The sequence below is a fragment of the Anabas testudineus genome, chromosome 4, assembly GCF_900324465.2.
Source record: "Anabas testudineus chromosome 4, fAnaTes1.2, whole genome shotgun sequence".
Taxonomy (NCBI): Eukaryota; Metazoa; Chordata; class Actinopteri; order Anabantiformes; family Anabantidae; genus Anabas; species Anabas testudineus.
Window position 1 is genome coordinate 5,321,399 of NC_046613.1, and position 22,421 is coordinate 5,343,819.

The 22,421-nt window shown below is 39.7% G+C and overlaps 1 protein-coding gene across 2 annotated transcripts in view; it reads left to right on the plus strand.

Annotated features, from left to right (window-relative positions):
• lpp (LIM domain containing preferred translocation partner in lipoma) overlaps nt 1-22,421 on the plus strand; it is a 124,306-nt gene that overhangs the window by 96,500 nt on the left and 5,385 nt on the right. For both annotated transcript variants that reach the window (XM_026343757.2, XM_026343765.2), the window contains 3 exons: nt 6,272-6,441; nt 19,200-19,378; nt 21,009-21,129. In XM_026343757.2, the coding sequence (XP_026199542.1) occupies nt 6,272-6,441; nt 19,200-19,378; nt 21,009-21,129 (470 nt within the window). The remainder of the gene's footprint in view (nt 1-6,271; nt 6,442-19,199; nt 19,379-21,008; nt 21,130-22,421) is intronic.

A 22,421-nucleotide genomic window follows, 5' to 3' on the forward strand; every position in this document is an offset into this window, starting at 1 on the left:
AGCACAGAGGGCAATCTCAAGCAACAAAGTAGATTAACCTAGAGGGAAAGAGATGAAACGGTTCACAAATTGTGGCCTCTGGCACTTTAGTAGCTTGCAGTTGCACTCCTAATGTTTTCGACAGACTTTTTTTCTGCTGTTAACCACTCACTGACCTATTGTTTATGTCTTTAATAAAGTGTGAATAAGTTATCACAACTTTTTACCCTTATTTGGCCCACCTTGGTAAGTGTGTGACAATAATGTAACGCTGCATTAATAATTATTTCTAGTATGCATGTTTCAATTCAGTCATTTCAGTTTTAACGTATGCAGTATTTAAGTATGTTTTGTACTTCTACTACCATACATATTGGACATTTTAATCCAACTACAAAACTTTAGTTGAAGTCCCAAAATGGATTTTGTGGTTCTTTTATTAGTTTTGGATATGAGCTATAGTTGCTGGCTTTGCCTTTGGGGTTTGCAAGGGTTGCACCAGCAGAATTGTATTCTTTAGTAACATAGTGTGAAAAGTTTGGTCTCCCATAAAAAAAAAGTTCCTTGCAATCCTTCTTTACATGCACGATCTTTGATTTCTGACGATGTAAGATCAAATTGAGCTGCAAGTGTGCTCCCTCTCTGCCTTTCATGCTGCTTCAATATCACGCCGTGAAAAAACAAAGAAGGCAAAGACTGAGGGAAATCTGAAGCGTTCTGCCACTCAACATCCCCCATTCCCAAACAACAGCGTCTCACTGCCACTACAAATACATTAGAAATCAATTATTTATGGAACAGAGTCAGGGCCTCTTTAATCTTTTCCTTTTATCCAATTAAATTGTCTAACCATTCTAAGCCTCTATAGCTCACAGGGAATGTGCTTCTTTAAAAAAAGAAAAGAAGAAAAGATTTTCTCTTCAGTCCTTCTTTTGACTTTCGATGTAACAGAGAAGAGACACTTCTGAGGGTTGAAGAATGAAAGGAAAGAAAGTGAGTAAAGTGTAAATGAACTCCCCCTCCCACCCCGTCACCATTGCATTGGTTCTACAGGAACTATTTGAAGTTTTGATATTAAGACTCTGGTTCCTTTCCCCGCGCAAAGGGACGCTGGGGAGCGGTGAGGCCTTTCATGATTCCTTTATGCCCAGCTGAAATAGTTCGAAAGTATTTGGGATCATCTCCACAGGGGTAAATACGATGTTGCTTCAATTGCTGTCCTGTATTATTCAAGAAGTCAATTGATGTGGTGTCTCAAAATTGAAAATGCTTACTTCCAATGCAGATGTGTGAAATTATTGATGTGAAGCAATGTAAAACACGCCACACTTCCCTCCATTATCATACAGTAAAACACTGTTAAGAAAGAACATTTCCAGACTTACTGAGAAGCTTAACATGTTTACATTTTATCAATTACAAAATCATTTTTGTACCACACAATGAAATACCTTAGAAGATACTAATAACAATGTCTATGTGCTAAAAGCATTGTTTTTATTGATTGATTTGTTTTATTTATGAAGCAAAAGTGACAAATGTTATTGCTTCTTTTTGGTCTCAGGTGCCTTTCTCTTAGATATGTTTCTAGCAATGTGAAGGACAAAAAATACATCTCACAAAATAATGAAGTAAAAATATCACTTTTAACAATATTGATTAAATGTCATGTCAGAACGAGTCCAGCATGTTGGAAAAGCATGCTAGGAGTTGGGATGTAAGAAAGGTATTTATTTCTTGTCAAACGATAGAGATTAGGACTTAAACAGGGCTGTAAGTCTGCAAGTTTACTTAAGGAAGAGAAGTTGGTTTGTTGGTTTGATGAATCTAAATTAAAATAGTTGAATCGGTTATGTTGAAGTTTCTGACTGCTGGTCAATAGTCACGTACAATAATAATAATTTGCATTAGATGTGAATGGATATATAAAGCTGAATGCTGAATGGATTCAACCTGATTTTAGTCCAGATTCAATCACATACAAATGACTGCAGAATTGGGGTTGTGGTTTAATGTGCAGTGTGAGCAGCTAATTCAACTAAAATTTCTGAGATTTTATAGACCGAATTCATAAACATTAGTTGTTTAGATGTTCTAACTTGATGATTCTAAATTAAAATTATGAGTTAACTTAATTCATTTCTTAAGTTAATATTAATTCACTCAATTAGTTCACTCAATGCGTTAAATCATGTTCATAACATACACAACAAATTAGCATATTTGTTGACTTCCCAGCATACATTTGTTGAGTTAATGCTCTTAAAATATGTTTTGTTGTTTACAGAAAATAGTGTAAAATGCTGTGTCTTTAATACATACATACATTAGATCAAGGTTCTTTAGTTTCACAACAATATAAACCATGTGAACCATGATAAAGGTTGGTGTTGAATTCAGTCCCTACACCAGAAGACTTTGTTTATTGAAGCCATTGGGTCCAGCTCAAGTTAATTAAACCATTTTATTACTATTATAAATGTCGGATCTAGAAAATTTGACATGTGCACAACAAATGGACAAATTGGACAAGATTTTTAATTCCAGAAAAACTATTCAACTTATCAATAAACTAATAAATCTAAATCAGTCAAACTAAGACATAAGTTTACACAGCATGCAATATTTAGTCAAGATAAGATAAGATTTAGGTGTGTTAGAAGAACAAATTGAATTAGTTGACCCAAAGTAAAATTTTAAGGCAGCTCTTTGACTTGTGTTTTTAAGTCGAAACAAGTTACATTATACAGCCTAGTGCTTATTTACTCCTGTTAAAGCTGCAGGGTGCATGGTCCAAAAAAAAAAAAAAAGACCTTCCTAAAATTCCAGCCTTAAAAATTACCTGGATGATTGTGAAATTTTGGGCCTTTTTCTCCTGGACAAGGAGTTAGATTTTTGAAATGATAGAAATTTTAGTCAGCTGTCTGATTTCCCAAGTCAGAGTCAGCTTGTTTCATTGTCCTTGTTACAGCTAAAACAGTATTTATAGAGACTACTATGATTAAAAACAGAACTCCACTAGAGAACAGACACACGTCTGCATCTTTCAACCACCTGCTGCTCCATAATATCTCCCCACTTCTCGTTCTCCCTTCATATTTCTCTTCTTTTGTCAACACTGCGGATATAGTTATCCTGTTTGAAGAAACTTCATTGTAATTGTCACTGCACAAACCTCATCAGGAGGTGTGCCCGATGTTCAGTTTTAGCTCCTCGTCATGGCCGATTGATCCAATCCACTCACTGGAGATGGCCTGTGAGTACAGTGTAAGCCAAGAAGTCAGAGGATGATTAAGATGTGAGTTAACATGTCGTACACAACTAATAAAAGTCACACACGGTGTGCCCACGTCAATGGAAATTCATTTCAACAATGTGGTCTTGGAGTTTAGACTTTCATTTATTAATGATCGAATTATTATCAATTAGAGCTGTACATTTAGAGTAATATTTAGAAGAACAAAACAAGCATCCAGCATTTTCAGGTCAACAGGTAAACGGGCTCTGTCGTTGTGCATTCATGTGTGCGCTGCCCATGTGTGTAAGCACGATGACATGACATGTCTGTGGGTATGAACTCAGTACAAGCTACATATGTCTCTGTTTGTATATACTCATCTACATGTGTGGCATCTCTGGCAAAACGGCTTTTTTTTCCATTGTGTGTGTGTTGGTGTAAAACTGTACACTGTAGACACAGTCGCGCACAAATAGCTCCTGAGGGCCCTCGCGATCACAGACTGCCAAAAGGAAAAGGATTTCCGAGAGGTTTCCTCTTCGCTATTTAAAGTGGGAGCCCTGTGGGACATGTTTGGCATTCTCATCCACTCACTGGAGATGGCCTGTGATCTGAAGCCACTAACAGGCTCGGCATGCTCTGTCTCCATCTCTCGCTCACTCTCTCTCCTTTCTCTTTCCCTCTGGCTCTCTGAAGTGATTACCCTGCTTGTGATTCCACTGACACCCACATGTCCCCCCGAGACGTGCCTTCACTAGTTTGTTTAATCTGCCTCCCTGTACAGTAGGTAACACAGCCATAATTGAGGTGTGGATAGAGCTGTGGGAACAGATGAAACCGATAGTGGGTTTTGTGAAAATTTGTCTGCACTAAAAGTCGTCGTAGATGACAGTAGTCGCTAAATTAAAGTACAAAACGCTGCTGCTGTGATAAGAATTTTAAACATTGAATGTCTTCAACAGTAATCAGTCAGTCATTTGTTTCTTGATGTTTTCCTGGTCAATAAAAGATATGTCCTACGATTAAAAAAAAAACCAAAACAAAAACTCACAAATATCAGCATTCCACTAAGGATTTCAAAATGTTTGTGGAAAAGTTGTGTTTCCAGTCATTCTTTAAGCAACTTTTCTTAGCTTCCAGTAAGGCAACTGATAAGATAATGAGTTATCTGAGATTAGAATACCATTAGTGAGACTCGCAGTCAAGCGGTTATTTGATCTCAACAACATATGACTTCCAAAAGTTGTGCTGATACCTGAGACAGATTCCGCTTTACACTCCGTTTGAATTTTTTGATATGAAAACAGCAAGTGGAACTGTGAAAATGCAAGCATCAGATACTCTATCTCCCCCGGTTAGTGTCTCGCCTCTGTCTGTAACACGCTTGAACTGCTCTGTTCAGAACATACAGAGTGTCAATCATCGACCAAATCAGCCTTCAGATGAAGCAAAAAATGAAAAAGGAACAAAAATGATCCATAGAACTGAACTTGAATTAATTAAATATACTGTATCATGCTTCCTCTGAGAGATTGCATCTGTCCTCAGATGTGTAAAAAATAAAACATTCTCATATCTTTTTAAACCCTATTATTGTAAGATACCAGTAATTAAATTGACAGTGTTATTAATTGGGTTGAAGATAACTTGCATTGAGTCGAGGACATCTTAAACTCAATTAAAGATATCTCCAACTCAATTAAAGATATCCAAATGCCATGTCCCACAATATGCAATCAGGCTCTTTTTGGCGCAATAATATCAGTTCACTTGTGCCCCTTTTACAAAGACTTAGTTGTACTTCTAAAGTTTTCTTTTTATCATTTAAAGCGTGACTTTTTGAAATAGATGTCACACTTTGGTGATGTATATAGTTTCTTTAATGTGGCATAATTATAGTATTTAATCCTTCCTTATCCGGCGTTTGAAATAGAAATGAAGATTTGACAATTCTGACATCAGGAAATGAAGCATTTAAAGGCACAGCTTAGGATTGTTCGAACAAGGTAGTTTGATGCACAGGCGGCAGCTCAGTGATTGTAACTGAACAAATCCCAGTCAGGTAATGGTGCCAGGTATATAATAATATACACATTAATACACACTCAAAACAAAAACAACGCAAAAAGAAATATGCTTTCTGTCACATTATATCTAAAGCTTCTTTCTCCTAAATAATAAATCGGTCAACAGAAGATGAATTAAAAATTCTGATAAGTAGACAAGGATCATTTATAAAACATGTAGGTTTAGATTTATGAAATACTGACATGTCCTGCTTTTGAATACCATAACTCTACAGGTTTATGTTGTGGCTCCACACATTTTTATTATTTCAGTATTTTGATTTTGGGAAAACCTGTTGGATCTTGGTAAATTGACTAAAGCTGCAGCAAAATCAGTTCTCAGATCCGCAATGTTTTGTTTTATTGCATACATATTTATTAATTATAAACTCTGTGAGTACATTTTCCTCCTGAATTGAACACTGGCAGTTGTAGTTGACTTCTAGAAATATGTCTTTATGTACAGAGGCGTTTACCTTTGGCTTTTTACCAAAGAACCAATTATTTTATGACAGTTCTTCAATCTTTTGTGCTAAATAATCTGGAAGAGTATTCTGTCCATGCAAACCGTAGTGGTCCAGCTGTAAGTCACCTTGTCTGCAGAGAGTATGAATGATCCAAATCATTACATCCCTATTTGGTTCTTTTCTTAGATTTCTTTGTAATTTATTTTTGCCTCTCTGTGTTTTGTATCACTTTGGTCTTGAGAGTGTAGTGACAGATTTGCTGCACTGCTGGATGCTTTTCATCATGGCAAATTGTTTACTATCATCAGAGCATCTGCCATTGCATGGAAATACAGTCATACTTTACAGCTTTCCTTCACAAATACTGTATGTGCATGATTGGACAATTTGTTTGGACCTTTTCAATACCGGCTACTTTGAAAATACGATTGTTGGTGTACTGATAAATGCAATCTGACCTTATATATCTGTGGATTTATAGTGAATCTGTGCTCAGCTTCCCCTTCTCTCCCTGTCTCCAGGCCGTTGTGCCAGCTGTGGAGAGAACGTAGTGGGTGAAGGCACCGGCTGCACTGCCATGGACCAGGTCTTCCATGTTGACTGCTTCGTCTGCATGACCTGCAGCACCAAGCTGCGTGGCAAACCCTTCTATGCTGTGGAGAAGAAGGCGTACTGCGAGCCTTGCTATATTGTAAGTAACTTCTGCCTCTACAGATTCACCTGCTTCACCACCTGATTTGGGCTCACTCTGTTTATTGTGTCTGTGTTTTAAAAGTGCACATTATTAAGTCAGGGGTGGCCATGTACCTGGAATGGTTATATGTTTTCACTTTAAGAAAGTATATTTTATTTCTTCAAAGCTTAGCAAGCTGCCACCCCTCACCACAAAAATCTACGTTTCCTCTTTTGTTTTGTTTTGTTTTTGGTCACTCGTTGAAACTGTCTTTTGTGATTTGTAAAAAACATGAATACATAGATGTAAAACCCTCAGTAAGATGCTCTATAGCAGAAAAGGCTTGTATGTTATATAGCATAAAGCTGGTCTTGTGTTTGATATTTGACTTCTGAATGTCCTATCATGCAAACAAATTCTCTTAGCTTGTTAGTGGCAGGTGTAAGCCAGCCAGATTACTGATTTTAAAGCTGCAGCAAGCAATATTTTTATATTACCAATGGACCAAATGACTGTGTAATGTAAAAAAACAACAGCTTGTAGTGATTAATCAACAGAGAACTACAAGTATTACCTAATTCTGTTCCTCACAGCATTACTGAGGTTTTTTTTACAGTCTTTCAGTTCATTGTTTTCATTTTACAACTTGCAACTTGAATGCTTTGTTTGACTTTTTCTGTTGTTAACATCACATCCAGCAACTTTTGGCTGGACACCAAGAACAGCTTAAATTCTATTCTCTTTAGACATCTAACCTTTATAAGGCAACAGTATATCTGTGTCATGTTTGCGTCTCCACATGGCCAAAAAAGTATAACTGGAATTTTTCACTTTTATTGTTGCCAGTCGTTGACAGGAACAATGTCATACTCTTTCTGACTTTTTTAATAGTCATGAATAGCAAGTACCTAGAGCACAGCTTATGTTAGCTTGCCATTTCTAACCCAAAGGTGATACTTAAGGGCAGCTGAATTAGCTTCAGGTTCTTGAAAGTGGGCTTGTAACGGACTAGTTGGGAGTCCCAAGTTATTTAACCCAGGACAAACATGATGTGACAAAAATACCTGATACATTTGTCTTTTCTTCTCCCTGTATAATGATATCAGTACCACAGTCATTTACTTTTTATTAAAGACAATGTTAAGATAGCTCTTCCTTGGTGAATTAGATGATGATTATGAGAACACTGTTTTCACTTATGCTTCAGCAAGCTGATGCATAACTATCTGGAGTTACAGCTGATATGCAGTCAGATATGGTTTAAATGCACTTACATTATTTAATGGATGTTAAAATCATGTTTAAATTTAACATTTTGTTAATTCCCTTTGTGGGAAAGATAATCAGAGATGTTATTCCTGTGTAGTTCCTCCTTTTTACTTCACTCTTTTAAACAAAATTTAACCAAATGGAAGAAACCATTGACAGTAAGGTCTACCAGAAGCTGTCTGTGTTATTTTTAATTGTGGGTGTTTTATTTCTTCACTATGTTATGCAACACGGGTAAAAGTGTTTCCTTGCACAGTATTGTCAGGAAAGTCACATCAGCTTGTGAGACCACATGGAAATGATTTTGGAGAAGTTATTCATTTTCATTAGAATATGGTTAGTTTTTGTCTTCAGTCTCACTGCTGGAAATGACACAGGCAAGTTTCTTACTGTCAGCAAAATCATGGGTAAGTTTGTAGGTCATTCCTGGAAACTGAGTGGGAAAGTGGCTGTAATACAGTGAGCAAATACACTGGAAATGTTGGGTAATAGCTTTTAGATTTTACTTGTATTTTCAGTTCAAAGTAAGTGCTTTAGATAATTGGATTGACTTTGCATACGTTTTAAACATGAAGTTGAGGAAATGTTGCAACTGGATTTTTCTATAATGTCTTTGCTCTATTACCTGCACCTTGTCTAGGGTAAAACACCAAGATTATAGCCTTCCTGGGACAAATATGAATCATTGCAAATCAAATGTTGTTTGCTTACAGAACACCAACGTTCTGCTTTTCCAGATTGTACATAAGGTACTTGAGCAGTGTGATGATTGGGGTTTGGAGGCCAAACTGCAACTCACTAGTTAATGAGGAAGAAGGATTTTAGTTTTTGGTAAATGAGGGATGAGGCCTCTTGATGACCTGGGCAGCTTAAAAATAGTCCTGATGTATAGGTGCTTTTTAGAAAACATTGGAACAATGATTAGAATAAGCTAGAAATCAATTTTTAAATTATTCATTACAATACACACTGACATTACTGATTCCTCTTACACAGCACATATTAACACATGCATACAATTTCTTTACATCATTGGCAGGAAATAGCTTCATATGCACTTTACCAGTAAAGTCTTGAAGCTGAGCTACATGTCGTTTAAACAAGTGGCAGGCCATCTCCTAAATCACCTCTTTTCAGAAGCACTCACTGTGATTGTAGTTGTCTCGTCTGGAAGTTCTCCAACTCTGATACATGCGCTAAAGAGGAGCGGGATAATTTAAGAACTTTATTTATGCATTTCATCAGCATAAATGTTCTTCTGGCACAAGATCAAAAGGATGGGGGAAATCTGAATTTCTTAATGAAAGTAATTTCTTCTTCTTTTATTCCCATCCTCAGGGTCATAAGCCTCCGTACGATTAGAGAATGAACGTGAGAGTTGAGTCTCTGAAGAGAAATGTCATATCCCAGAGAGGGAGAGGAAAACTTAAAGTTAGCCTCCAAGTCAGTCAGTCTAGGAATCTCTAAGAGCACATGAACATTAATAATACTCAGTGAATTTGACTGTATTCCTGTTCTGTTCTCCCGGTCCAACCTGCCATGTTCTGTTAGCAGCATATAGACTATTAAATCTATTTTCTGTTTTAACCTGTATTTTAGTTTGAAAGGGCACTAAAGGGTGATTTAATGTTGCACTTTTATAAGGTTGGAGACAGATTTAAAGAATTAAACAACATATTATGAGTTTACTTAGTATAATATAGTGAGGTGGCTCCAATATAACTTTGATATTTAAGATTTCTTCACTTTTAGTCTGACATTTAGGTCAAAATGATTGGATCCTATACAATTAAATGCAACTTACAGGATTTTTCTCAAAAGAGTAATAATTTTTATACCATAATGTACACATACTGTTACTTGATGTGTGAAATTGATTTTTCCTAAATCTTCAGACAGTACACAACATTTAATCTAGAATATGTTACAGGTGTAACAAGTGCCTAAGAAAACTTTATATTTTATTATAGAAACACAGTTAATCCCCTTCACCAGGAACTGCAGGGATACATTTTGCACAGCACAGTAATTGCCATCCCATAAAGTTTTCTGCCATGTATCAAGGTAGGCGATCAGTGTTGAGACTTTACATATTCTGTGGAACAATACTGGCATTTGTACTGACAAGATCCGTCTCTTCTGCTGCATGATTTGCCTCATTCAAACTAGATTTTCTATTTGTCTAGATATTATTGATTCCTTTTAGTAATGCACAGAAACTCTTCCCCCACGTCTGTTATTGTCACCTGTCTACTTCCTGATTTTACAATCTTCTATCTGTCTGTCTAACCAACCTCAAACATGCCACTGGCCCACAAACGGCAAGACAGCAATCAGCCTTTGTCCTGGTCACTTCCCTGGCCTACCTCCACAGGGGGCTTATCGCTGCTTATTTGAATACACATCGATGCTGCTAAACTCTGCATCCGCTCATTAATGCCTCGATTTGCATATGTGAGTGATATGTAATCGTGTTAATGCGACAACATCACAATACTTTTTCTTTCTTTTTTCTCTTGTCTGATGTGTCTCAGCCTGAGGTTTCCCACAGCTTCCCCTATTCCATGTTTGCATACATGATGAGACTGAAAGTATCACTTTGTGCAAACACCACCCATCGAGCCGTCCATCACTGTTACTGAGAGGCAGCAGTTTGGAGTTTTAGTGGCACTAAGTGTTTTCCAAGAAAGCTCTCATGTGAAACATTTTCAAGCAAATTCCAAGTAATGCTGACTGTGGTTTTTCTGCGCACTGGAACACATTAACCACGGCATCTGGAAATTCACAAAGGTGGATAGGAGAGAAACCCAGTGGGGACCAGACAACATTAGCACGAAATCTCTGCCTCAGTGTTTCCATATCAGTGGTATGCTAATGTTTTGGAATTGGGAAGCTTGTTTGTTTACTTGCAGGTTGATTAAGATTGAAATTACTGCCATGTTGGTACTTTTATGTCAGGAGATGGTTAGCTTAGCACAAACACTAGAAACAGGAGGCAACCGCCTGAAACGGTCCAAGACAAGAAGAAACCATTGACTATCTACCTGCACCTCTGAAGCGATGCTCAGACTGAGCAGGCAAATTTTCATAATTGACCACTTCGCACGAAGAATCAGTTTAACAAAGAGAGTTCAAGCCCAAGTGTTTTAACTGAGCGGGATTTTAAAAGTCACATCTGTTCAAATTTGTAGTCTTAGAAAAGAGGAGTAATTTTTGTTCACTTTCACTGCCTCTAACCACAAGAGCGTATTAGTGAACAGGGCCGAGAGCAACAGGGGTCTTCATCTTTCTGATAGCTCAGCTGGTCTTTGAAGAAGTTCAGCAGTGGGATTCAGTGTCACCAAGGTTAATTGCTTACACAGGGTACCATGCCTACTGTTCTTAAGTCAACTATTTGTCATCCATATCTGCCTTGTTACTGTTTTAGTTTCTTGTAAGTTTTTGCCACAGTTTTGCTGAGCTATTTTATTTTTTAAGCTCTTCAGCTGCCCTTAGCTTCAGGTTCCATGATGCTGGTAAACAGATCCATTCAGTCTGCTTTACTGACACCAGTGAATGGTAAAAGGGTTGCAGACAATGCTCAGTTGCCTGTTTGAGGCAGAATCGTATCCTCGGCTCTGCTGTTTATACTGCCACATCCCATGAATATAGATCATCCAAAGTGCAGTTGGTTTAAGTGTACTGTAATGAGACTGATGTAAGTAACACAAGGTCACACCAGGAGCAAAGCTTCATATTGAAAGAGCAGTAATAAAGAGATAGGGATTTGCCCACACAAAAAGCTTAATCTATTTCTTCGTCTTTTGACAGAATTTCAGAGACCACCAAGGTCACGGACGCCTACTTGCTTGAATGTAATTACGTTCATTATCTGGTGTTGTACTATGGCAGTGTTATTTAAAATAAATTGGCTTTGGTCTCATTGGCTACACTCTCCAAAAGATTTTCCATTCTGCTATTGTAAAGGAAGAAGTGCACACAGCAGCCCTGACCTGCCAGTCACCAGGAAACGCTCATGATTGACTGATGAGCTTTTACCCTCCGTGCCTGTTAGTCTGTCTTGGAAAGTAGTGGTGTCAGCCTCATTGGTCACCTATTCATGTAGCCTTTTTAATAGCTTAACTATTGGGATTTTTCTTTTTTGTGTAATTAATTTTTCTTAAGTGTAAAGCCTTCAGCACAAACTCAAATTAATATGAATTTGTATCATCAGGCCAGAATTTTTCTGTGGGGATTTTCACACAAGTCACATGGAATTGAACAAATGATCTGATTAACAAATGCGTATCGAATATAGTAATGGGTCTTTTTTAGTCAATTCAGTTTAAAGTGTCATTTATATAGTTTCTACAAACAATATATTTATAAATTTGTGCATTTATGATTCTAATTCTGCATGTAAGAGAAATTTGTGACTAAGACATTCATGGTGATATTTGAAAGATCCCATGGAAGACTGCACTGGCCGAAATGTTTAATCTAGACTGTTGAACTTTTTTCAAAATGTCTAAACTGCTGGAAACAATGTAAGATTTTTTCCAGCAGTTTAGACATTTTGAGTACACTTTGCTCTGTAGTGTGTTAGTAATGAAATGGTTTTGTTTGACAATGTGAATAAAGGATAATATGATTTACAAAAGTAAAACATATTCCATGTAAACATTTATCTGAAAATAGAGTACACTATCTACAGCTGCTAATTATTTTAGTTACAGTTTGACCATAAAAATACTTCCAGATTAGCTATTTTGTCTAATGAACATTTAATCAAAAATAATTATAGATGAATTGCTCAATTAGTTTCCCTACCTTTTTTTACTGTGTTACTCAACATCCACTTTAAATTAATGTGATGGGTGGTGTTCGTGAAAGTGGACTTGAATTTATGTGGTAGCAAGTTGAGTTTTACAACTGACTTTAAATGCACCATGATCATGTAATTGAGAGAGCAAAGGGAGTTTCCAAGTGTTGCACAGCACCTGGAGGCGACAGGCATGGTGGCAGCTGTATTAGGGCTTGTGGTGATGGATGTCCTCTACAGCACATCATACCAGAGTCTCCCACCTACCAATGGGATGTCCCTAAGTGCTCCCCTAAAGCTGTTGCTGTCATTGACACAGAGTATATACAATACAATATGTCCAATCACAGTTGATGATCCCTCACATGCACTCACAGTGATAGAAACAGTACAACACAGAAAAAGAAATGTGAAAATGTAGCTGCCCTGACAGTAATACTGCCCTAATTGGAAATGACTGCACACCACCCACACACCTGTCACTCCTCTGTGATGGATATGCAGGTAGTCAGATTTAGAGGCTTGCAGCCAGCGTAGTGAGTTTAGGGCCCCCATATGCTCGTTGTTGTGGTGCTGCAGCTCGCTGTTGGCGGCTCTGCATGTCTGCTGCTCACGCTGGGAGAACTGCCACGCACACGCCGAGCGGCAACGGCAGGTGTACGCCCACCCTGTTTTACTTGTCGTCTGCGGCACGCTCATGAACACACAGAGGCTCGCTTTCTGCTGACTTCGTCATCAAATATTCATGGCCGTCTGCATTAGCTTGCAGAGTTCTAATTGAGTTCTGTATATTCAGACGTGATTAACTCGGTCTAATTCCTCAAAGGAGTGAGCCAATTAGATAGCACTTGCATGAATAGGATTTCACATCTTAGTACGTCTCCAGACTTGCCAAGACAATTATGTGTGTGTATAATTGTGATGTACTGCTGTTCCAAACTCAAGCAGGTCATCATTTCTTAGTTCTGACCTGCACTACAGGAAATGCAGCTGTCCTATCCATTACAAGCAAGAAAATGAAAAGCACAAGTGTTGTTATTAGAATACACTGTTTGGACAAGAGACAAGAGAGTGATCCCAAACACCGGGCCCTCTAAACCTTCCTCATGTTTTTTGTCTAAGCACATTACCACCCCCCCACACCCCCCGCCCAGGAGCGAGCAGGAGAGAAATATCTGTGACCCAGTGCTGACCCACCACAATGTCACTCTAACTCATGGCATAAGAGAACTACTGCCGGGGTCTTTGTCAGTTTCTCTCTGTAACCAGAGCAGGAGACATTGCCCAAAGTCCAGAGGGGTCACATTCTGCTGCAGAGCTGAATTTAAGGCAGAGAGGCAGACAGGCAGGCCAGCTACTTTGCCTGAGCCGGAGAGAGAGATCAGGGCCCCCACTGCCACCTTTTATTCTTTGAAGAAAGGCCTGAGCAAGGCATGATCTGCGTGTCGACCCTGTCCCTTCATGTTGGCTTTAGCATGACGTTATCATGCAGCTAAAATTAGAAATCTGTAAAGCAACACAGCTGAGTGTGATAGAACACATGACTATTTAAATCCTATTTGACATTTATTAGTTTGTCAAAACTTTTCATACTGAAATGAAACCTGCACATGCAAAGCAGCTGCAAGTGAGATGGATCTCTGTTTGTGAGCTGAGGCTGCTCACAAACTGATAAAATACATGTGAAAAACAAAGGTGGATAGGAGGCTTTGGCAGGATGCCATCCCATTCCTGCACCTGCTGGTCGTCCATAACCTGGTGTGAATTTATTACACAGACAGACAGACTGAGCTGAGCTGAGCAGGGTAGACCTGCACTCAGAGGAATCAGGGCTGTTCTAGGTCAGAGATACTCAAACCTCAGCGCACTCGCACTGACTGACTGGCGTGCACACAGATGAGTGTCACAAACTCTTTGTCTGTGAATTATACAGCTGATAGTTTCAAGGTCACTGATCCTCGGAGTTAGCAAACCATTAAGAGAATCACTTTCCACCATGTGACATGCACACTCATACCAACACGTAAACAACAAAATACACACACCTCAGTCATCCGCATGTAGGCAGCAGAAAAGATACGAGTGGGAGATTTACATAACACGCTTATAAATGACAGGGTTTTGTAATGGAGTCAAGTCATGTTAATATATCATCATATGGTCGCACTGTGGGTTTAGAAACTGCACAGACAGATGGATGGAGATGACAGGGAGCGCCAGTCACTGGAAAAATAAAATTATATTTAAGTTGTCAAGGGCGGGGGAGGGGAGCGTGTTGTCGGTCTCAGGTGAGAGCTGGACTGCAGGGAGGGAGGGGAAGCAGCAGGGGGTTGTTCACTTGTGTTAACCTTCGCAGAAAGAGGTGGAAGAGATGATCGCGATCACTGAACTCAACCAGCTCAGAGGAATCTCACTTCTCCACACACACACACACACACACAGATACACACACACACCCCATTATACACAGACCTCTCCACCTCTGTGGCCTGAGCAGACCACAGATCAGGCAAGGGCGGTGCTCCCATAATCCCTCTGCAAATGTGTGGAGATTTAAATGAGCTCCCAGCCTCCCTCAACCAAAGCAGATTTCTGGCATTTTCCACTGGACTCCGTAATTTGGCTTAAGAATGTGGAAAACAAGTTTTTTTTTTTCCCCCCATTTAACCCCTGATCATAATAATCTGTTGCTTTTTCAAATAATTTTACAACTGACTGAAGATACTGTAGCACCCAAAACATCTTAATTACCCTACATTCAATACATTCCCTGCATTCTTACTCTAAATATCACTTTGACAATAATACTTTGTTGGTAATCCAGAATTAGGATTCACGCAGCAGAACACTGACACAGGACGGTTTTGCCAAATCTGCTTTTTAAATATGCATGAACAGAAGCTGGTGCCAAGTCAGCTGTGAGTGGTGTAACTCTGCTTCGTCCTCATCAAAGTACTTACAATAACAGAAGGCATACAAAAATATAAACTGAGCACTGTTGACAACTTTGTCAGTGTTGTTGCATTTGTCATCATTCATTAACATATACAACAACTTTTTAAACGGCGTATGCAGTCTTTAGAACTGTAAATCTTCCCTGGGCATCAGACACGCACAGAATTAACCCTTATTTTGATGTATTTGCTCTAGCTCATAGTTCCTTCATCTCCTTTATTTCACTACTTCATATTTTATCGCTCTTCCTTTTGAAAAATAAGCCACCAGTCCATGATTACATATTTTGTTGGTAAAAATGATTTCTCTTTGTCTTGCATGATTGACCCATATTAAGCAATAAAAGGGAGAGAGGCTGCTTGTCAAGGTTCATTAAGTCAACAGACACCTTCCCTCAGGAAGCAGAAGGGTCAGTGATTTGACTCATAGTTCACAACCAACTCAGTCTGTCTCGTTCACTGCAGAGAAAAGCAAACGCAGCAGCACTCGTCTCGATCTGTCTTTCGAACAAGCTTTTGTTAGATATCATTGAGCTACCTTCAGAAGGGTATAGTTAATTCACACAGCATGGCCTGGCACTGACCAGCACATTGCGTAAGGGTATGGACGGACACACACACACACACACACACACACACACACACACACACACACACACACTGAATCAGATCATCTGTAAATTTGGCCCACACCGAGTTCAGTGTGCCAGGTCATAAATCGCGTGCAGTCTCACTGAACTCCAGCCTGCCTCCTGTCAGCCCGACTTGGCCACATGAAATAAAGAACAGATAGGTATAAAATGTGTCGGATGAGATGTTGCACAGTTTCTAATGTTTACTCTTTCATCTGCAAACATGAAAACTGCATTTTTGTTCCAGCTGCGTTTTACCCACAGCTTCACTTTGCCTCGAAAACAGCAGACTATAGTTATTTGTAATGTTTTAGTAAGAGGGGGGGCAAGTACACATGTTTTAATCCATTTTTGATTTTCAGTGAGTTAACATAAAAAAAACAAACATTTTCATGATTCATTTAATGAGATCAACTGAAAATTTGGTGTTTTTCCCTGTCTTTAGCAGTGAGGAACTAAATTAAATATTTCTGATTTGAGGAGTGTTGGTTGAACTACGATGTTTTCTAGATCAAATGACTTCTAGAATATTTCTACTTTCTAACTCAGTTGTTAATGTTGAAAATAAAATCAAAGTGTCATTTGATTCAGCCGAGTTACAAATGACAACCTGATATTCAGTGAAAATCAAAAGACTCAAAGATGTCTCTCTCTGTCCACGTTCTTTAAACTAAACTGTTCTACGTTGCATTATTCTGCTTTTGTTTTTGTCTTCTGTGATTATTAATGTTTGTTTCTCAGTTTGTCAGGTCCGTGTCTCATGTTCGGAGCAGAACACATGGGACCTCTTAACTCCCTGTTACATGCTTTGTTGGCCCTCACACTCCTTATTCTGAAAGACAGCTGCTAAATAGTGAGACGCTGGACCGAAGCACACGGGAATCAGCAGCACTTTGTAGCAAAACGAAGCAGATTACAATGAGAGGGGAAAAAAAGAGGCCACAATTGACTTTAACACACTCCACTCACCCTTCAGTTCAGCAAGAGGCTGTCTGACCTAAATTCACTTTACCTCATCTGCCTAGACATTTGTTTAGCCTTCTGGGCAAACACTTAGAGAAATGTATGAGAGAGACAGAGGAAAAAAAATACATATGCTTGAATACATCACATTTAGTGAGGGGAGAAGCAAAGCTCGGACATATGCAGACATATACAGCCCTCTAGTGGCAAACTGCAAAAGACCTGGATGTCTAACAGAGACAGCAGGATGTGATTTACACAGAATTTCCTAAACCATCCGGGGAGGCTGAACTTGACCACAGACCAAAACTCGTGGACATTTTGGACTTCAGACCCTGGTTTGTGTAACAAGGCTAATAAATATTACCTAATGCCAAATAATAGCAATCACAAGTGAGTAAGAACAACAAGAGTAGGCTGAGCAGAATGAATGAATTGAGGTCATAGAATCTTGCCATCAGAGAGAAAGAGGGAAATTTTGTCTTTTGAGTACTGTACTCATTACAATGGCCCTGAGGAACTGTGTGCTGTGAAATCATATGCTCTAGTTAAGCTAAACAAGGGCAAGGTATTCCCACATGAAGGGCAGATTTGAGAATAAGTAAGTGGAAATACCGAGAGATGGGTAAGGGTTGATGGTTTAGTGCTGTTTGTATCTTACTCAGATTCTCAGCTTGCAAATATATTATCTCTCCATCTCTCCGTCTCTCTCCCTCTTTACCTCTACCTCTCTCTGTCTCTGTGTGCGCGTGAGGCAAACCTCAAGGGCTCAGTGCAGCGAGCTCATTAAAGGCTTTATTCCACTTCCAGGATCGAGCAGGATTGCAATATGGACATTGTTTATACACAAATGTTGCCCTGGGAATAATGTTTATTTCTATTACCGTCTTGAAGGGGAGAAAAAAAAGAAAAATAGGAATGCAGAGCTTGTCTGCACACATTGCTTTTCATGAAATAATGCCTCTTCAGGAGTGCTTTGAAGACACGGACATTTTTCCAAACACTTCTATCCAGCCTGCAGTCATACATCAGCTCTCATCTCATGCCCTCTCACCCTGAAGAACTGCACCAAATCATGTCAGGAGCAGTTTTACATGATAGTGGCAATGAACCTCATCCTGTAAAGCTGCTTGCTTATTAGCATGTAGACCACAAATGTCACTGCACGTGCTCCACAGCCACACAAGGAACGGTTGAGAGTTTACCTCGGCTGAGCGGTCACAGAAGTGTCATTTTAAACGGCAGGCCCCGGCGGTGTGTCTGGGAGGCAGCTGATGACGCAGCGCAGTGTTGCTACACACCCAGAGCTGTGTTTGGAAACACTGAGGCAGCTTGCTACTACAGCGAGAGCCAATGGGAACAGCTGAACCGTGCACTCTTTAGTCCAGCCAAGCGCAGAAAAAAGGGGGAGAGCAGAGACACACAGAGATCCAGGAAATGCCTGAGCGAGATGCAGCGCAAGCAGGGGCTAGTCAGCTCGCACAGAGCCGCATCAGGCCGCACATTGATCACCTCACATGATATATCCATCCCAGAGTAATTGCGTTGCTGTTTAGAGAGGCAGTCGTTATTTATGAAATATTGAGATAACAAATGGCGTCTCCTGGCAGATATTAAGAAGAGAGATGCCACAGTTAAGTCAGACACAGTCGGCCATCACGCCCCCCCCCGCCGGCCGCTTGCCCAGTCGCCTGGCCACAGAAAACCTGCAGTCATCACAAAGTGGAAATATTTACTGCTCACACTCTTGCATATGGGAGGATGGAGTGTGGGTGAGGGCGGCTGAAAAATGACTGTGTTTGTGTTTCGAGGGGAGCGCTAATCAGATTCCTTCAGCTTCAGAGGCATTTGAGGACAGCCGAGCTAAAGGTCCTGAGTGCGGATTTATTTGTTGCACAAGCGTGAGTGGGAGCAGGGCCACCTGAAATGTAACACCGGCTAAAGAAAGTTTCAATTCACTAAACCCGAACTGCAGGAAACACAAGAAAACTTTCCCATATTTTTGATGCTGGTTAAAATGTGTTAGTAGTTGAGCGCTAATTGTAAACAAGCACTTAAAGGGCTGCTGGAAATGAATCATCAGAATCACTACATTCATCATCAGGTTTGTTGTGTAATCATGTGGGTGTCTGTGGGTTTGTATGTTTGTGTTTACAGAACACCCTTGAGACCTGCACCATCTGCAGTAAGCCCATCATGGAGCGCATCCTGCGGGCTACAGGGAAAGCCTACCACCCTCACTGCTTCACCTGCGTGGTGTGCCAACGCAGCCTGGACGGCATCCCTTTCACCGTGGATGCTTCCAACCAAATCCACTGCATCGAGGACTTTCACAAGTATGGAACTTTGTTTTCATCATATATAAAGTTTCACACATTCATATTTTTAGAGTAACAATAGACCATGTATATCTGTATATATCCAAAGACGAATCTGCAGAGAATTCCTCCTGACCCTGTCTTTTCCAAATGAAAACTTCCTTAAGTTCCCCTTAAATCTGACACAAACTTAGCGATTGTTCAGCTGATTATGAAAGTGATTTGGTCGAGGGGATTGGATGATTGGTCAGATTTACTAAAGTTGGTTCTAGTCTGGACCAGTCAATGCTGCCAACAGCTACAATCTGGTTCAGTCTCACCAGTGTCATTAACCCTACTGCTTAACCACAGCAAGCTGCTGTGTTCATAAAAAAAAAAAGATTGCTTTCTCCTGATTCCAGTGTTTTTACCAAGCTAAACTAAACACATCATCCAATTTAAGGTAGAAAAACTATATTTCCAAAATTCCGTGGTATCCATTCATTATTTAATAGTTAAATATTAACACTGTATGAAAAGGTTAAATGTACTGTGAAAAGCTGCTTTTAACTAAAAAGATAAACTCTACCTGTCTAGCACTAAACACATAAACACATTTAGCAACTGTATGGTGACTGGAGCTTAAACACAGCCCTGATGAGCAAAAAACATGAATGAAAAATGATGTGGTAACTAAGTAGAAAGAAAATTACAAATACTTGCTAATTTTGCTGACTTTACTAATTCGTCTTTATTCAAGTACAGGATCTTGGTGCTTCCTTTTCGGAAAATACTAAAAACCATTTCACAAGGCCAGTGAGTTTATGAGATGCAACTGTAGAAATGAATTTTATAGTAAATTCCTGTCATTGTGTCACGCTCTGATTGCGTAACCACCACCTTACCAGAAATGTTCCTTTACTCAGTGACCAGAAGGGAAACAGAAGTAAACAGCTGGCTCTTGGTGTGAGTGCCCAGCTTGTGCTTTGCGGAGTGGCTGCACTGGGCCGTTGTTTAATTCCACATGACAAGTGTGACCTCAACAGCATAGCCCTTTGTGTCGAGGAATAGTCATGCCTGGATCTGAGCTTTTTTTTTCTGCCTAATACTGTATGGCCGTGGTTCCCCAAAGCCACACACCCCCTTCACTTCCTTATTCTCAGACATGTGGAATAGAAGAAGCGTTCACCCGACCTTCAGTCACATGACAGGACCTGAAATCTCAGGGTGCTTTTCATATCCTCATTGGTCCTATTGTTAGATAGACCTCTTCCTGCTGAAGGCATTTCCAGAGTTACCGTTAGACTCACTTTTGATATTTAGTAAGTCCTACTATATTTAGCTAAAATATTTTGAGAAGGCCAAGTGTTTTTTCTCGTTAGCTGAGTCATTGAATAACTGAATTGAATAATGAACCAGAAGCTCTGGCTGTGGATTTGCTGCTTTTTCTCTCTTTGATTGTTTTATTATATTTATTTGCCACCCACATCACATTTCATCGACCAAACCGTTAATTGTTTAAACTAGTAAGAGATTAAAGTAAAATCTTAGATGAAAACAAAACTATTTTGCCAACTGTGTTTGAAATAGTTTCACTTGAGAAGATGTTATGTCACAATATTTGCTTTTTTCTGAGGTGATTTCTGTTGCTGTTGGTTTTCTTTCACAGGAAGTTTGCTCCACGCTGCTGTGTCTGCTCTGAGCCTATAATGCCGGCACCGGGCCAAGAGGAGACGGTCCGTATTGTGGCCCTGGACCGCGACTTCCATGTGCAGTGTTACCGCTGTGAGGTATGTGTTTACCTCTCTGGGTATGTGTTCTATAATTAGCACTCGTGGTTATGGATTATGTTGTACACGTCCAGGTGTCATTACAGCATGGAGACATAAGGCATAACATACATGCCCATCCCCCCCCCGAGTCACCTTTTCAGCAAGACGAGTGAATCATCTCTCTCTTACCTTCCTCGAAATAGCTTTCCATCTCTCCACTGCAAAGTTCACAGACTTACATAGTAACCAATCTGTCAGCCACCGCTCACTGCCTGATAAGCGGAGCTCAGACATTACTTGCCCGGCTAAAAGAGAAGTAATGTCTCACATTGACAAAGAGCCGTGCCAGTGTGAGTACACAGAGCGTTTGGCAGGCATAAAGGTCAAAGGAAAGCAAAGCAGATTAGTTCAGCTGAAGAGGGATCAACAAGTGAAGAATTTTGTCACCAGGGAGACATGGGTAGATGGAGTTCTGTGTGTGTGTGTGTGTGTGTGTGTGTGTGTGTGTGTGTGTGTGTGTGTGTGTGTGTGTGTGTGTGTGTGTGTGTGTGTCTGTCTGTGTGTCTGTCTGTGTGTCTGTCTGTGTGTCTGTCTGTGTGTGTGTGTATGAGAGAGAGAGAGAGACTTTTACCCTGTAAAAGTGTAGAGCACAAACACCCCAAACATTTTTACAGGTCTAAGATTGAAAAACAAACAAAAAATCCACCCAAAAAAAAAAGATCCACTCGCTGTACTTAAACAGAGCAACATCTGGATCTAACACACGCATAGACATGTAACCCCCACAAAGCAGAACAAGCTGTGTATGAAGTACAGTTAGACATAAATACACACATCATTAAGAGTCAAACCATTCCAAGACTGGATCCATCAAAGCAGGCCTACAGTCTGATGGTGTGTTGAAAAGGGTCAAAATAAAAAGAAAGCACACTCTACCATGTTAGTGGAAGTCTGTCCAGGATTTCAAGGCAGTGTGTTATTATCTGGGTCTGTCTGGACCAAAATGGTGGAACTGTCTAATAGATTGACGTTAGGATGCCTGAAAACAAATTATAATAATACTTTACTGCAAAAACTATTTAATAGAAATTGGTAGACCAACTTTTGTTTTACCATTTATCACAGAGAAAAAAAAAAGCATCTATTAGCAGAGAAGAGGAGGAGATTAAGATTAATTAGGAGAAGTTTAAACTCTTAGGGGTTTGAGTGTTAAGAGAAACAGATCTCATGTGCAACTGTAACTCAGTAATAACTGGACTCCCCTGCTTCTCTTCAGAAAGCCTACTCTGGATGATTTTTAAACAGCACTA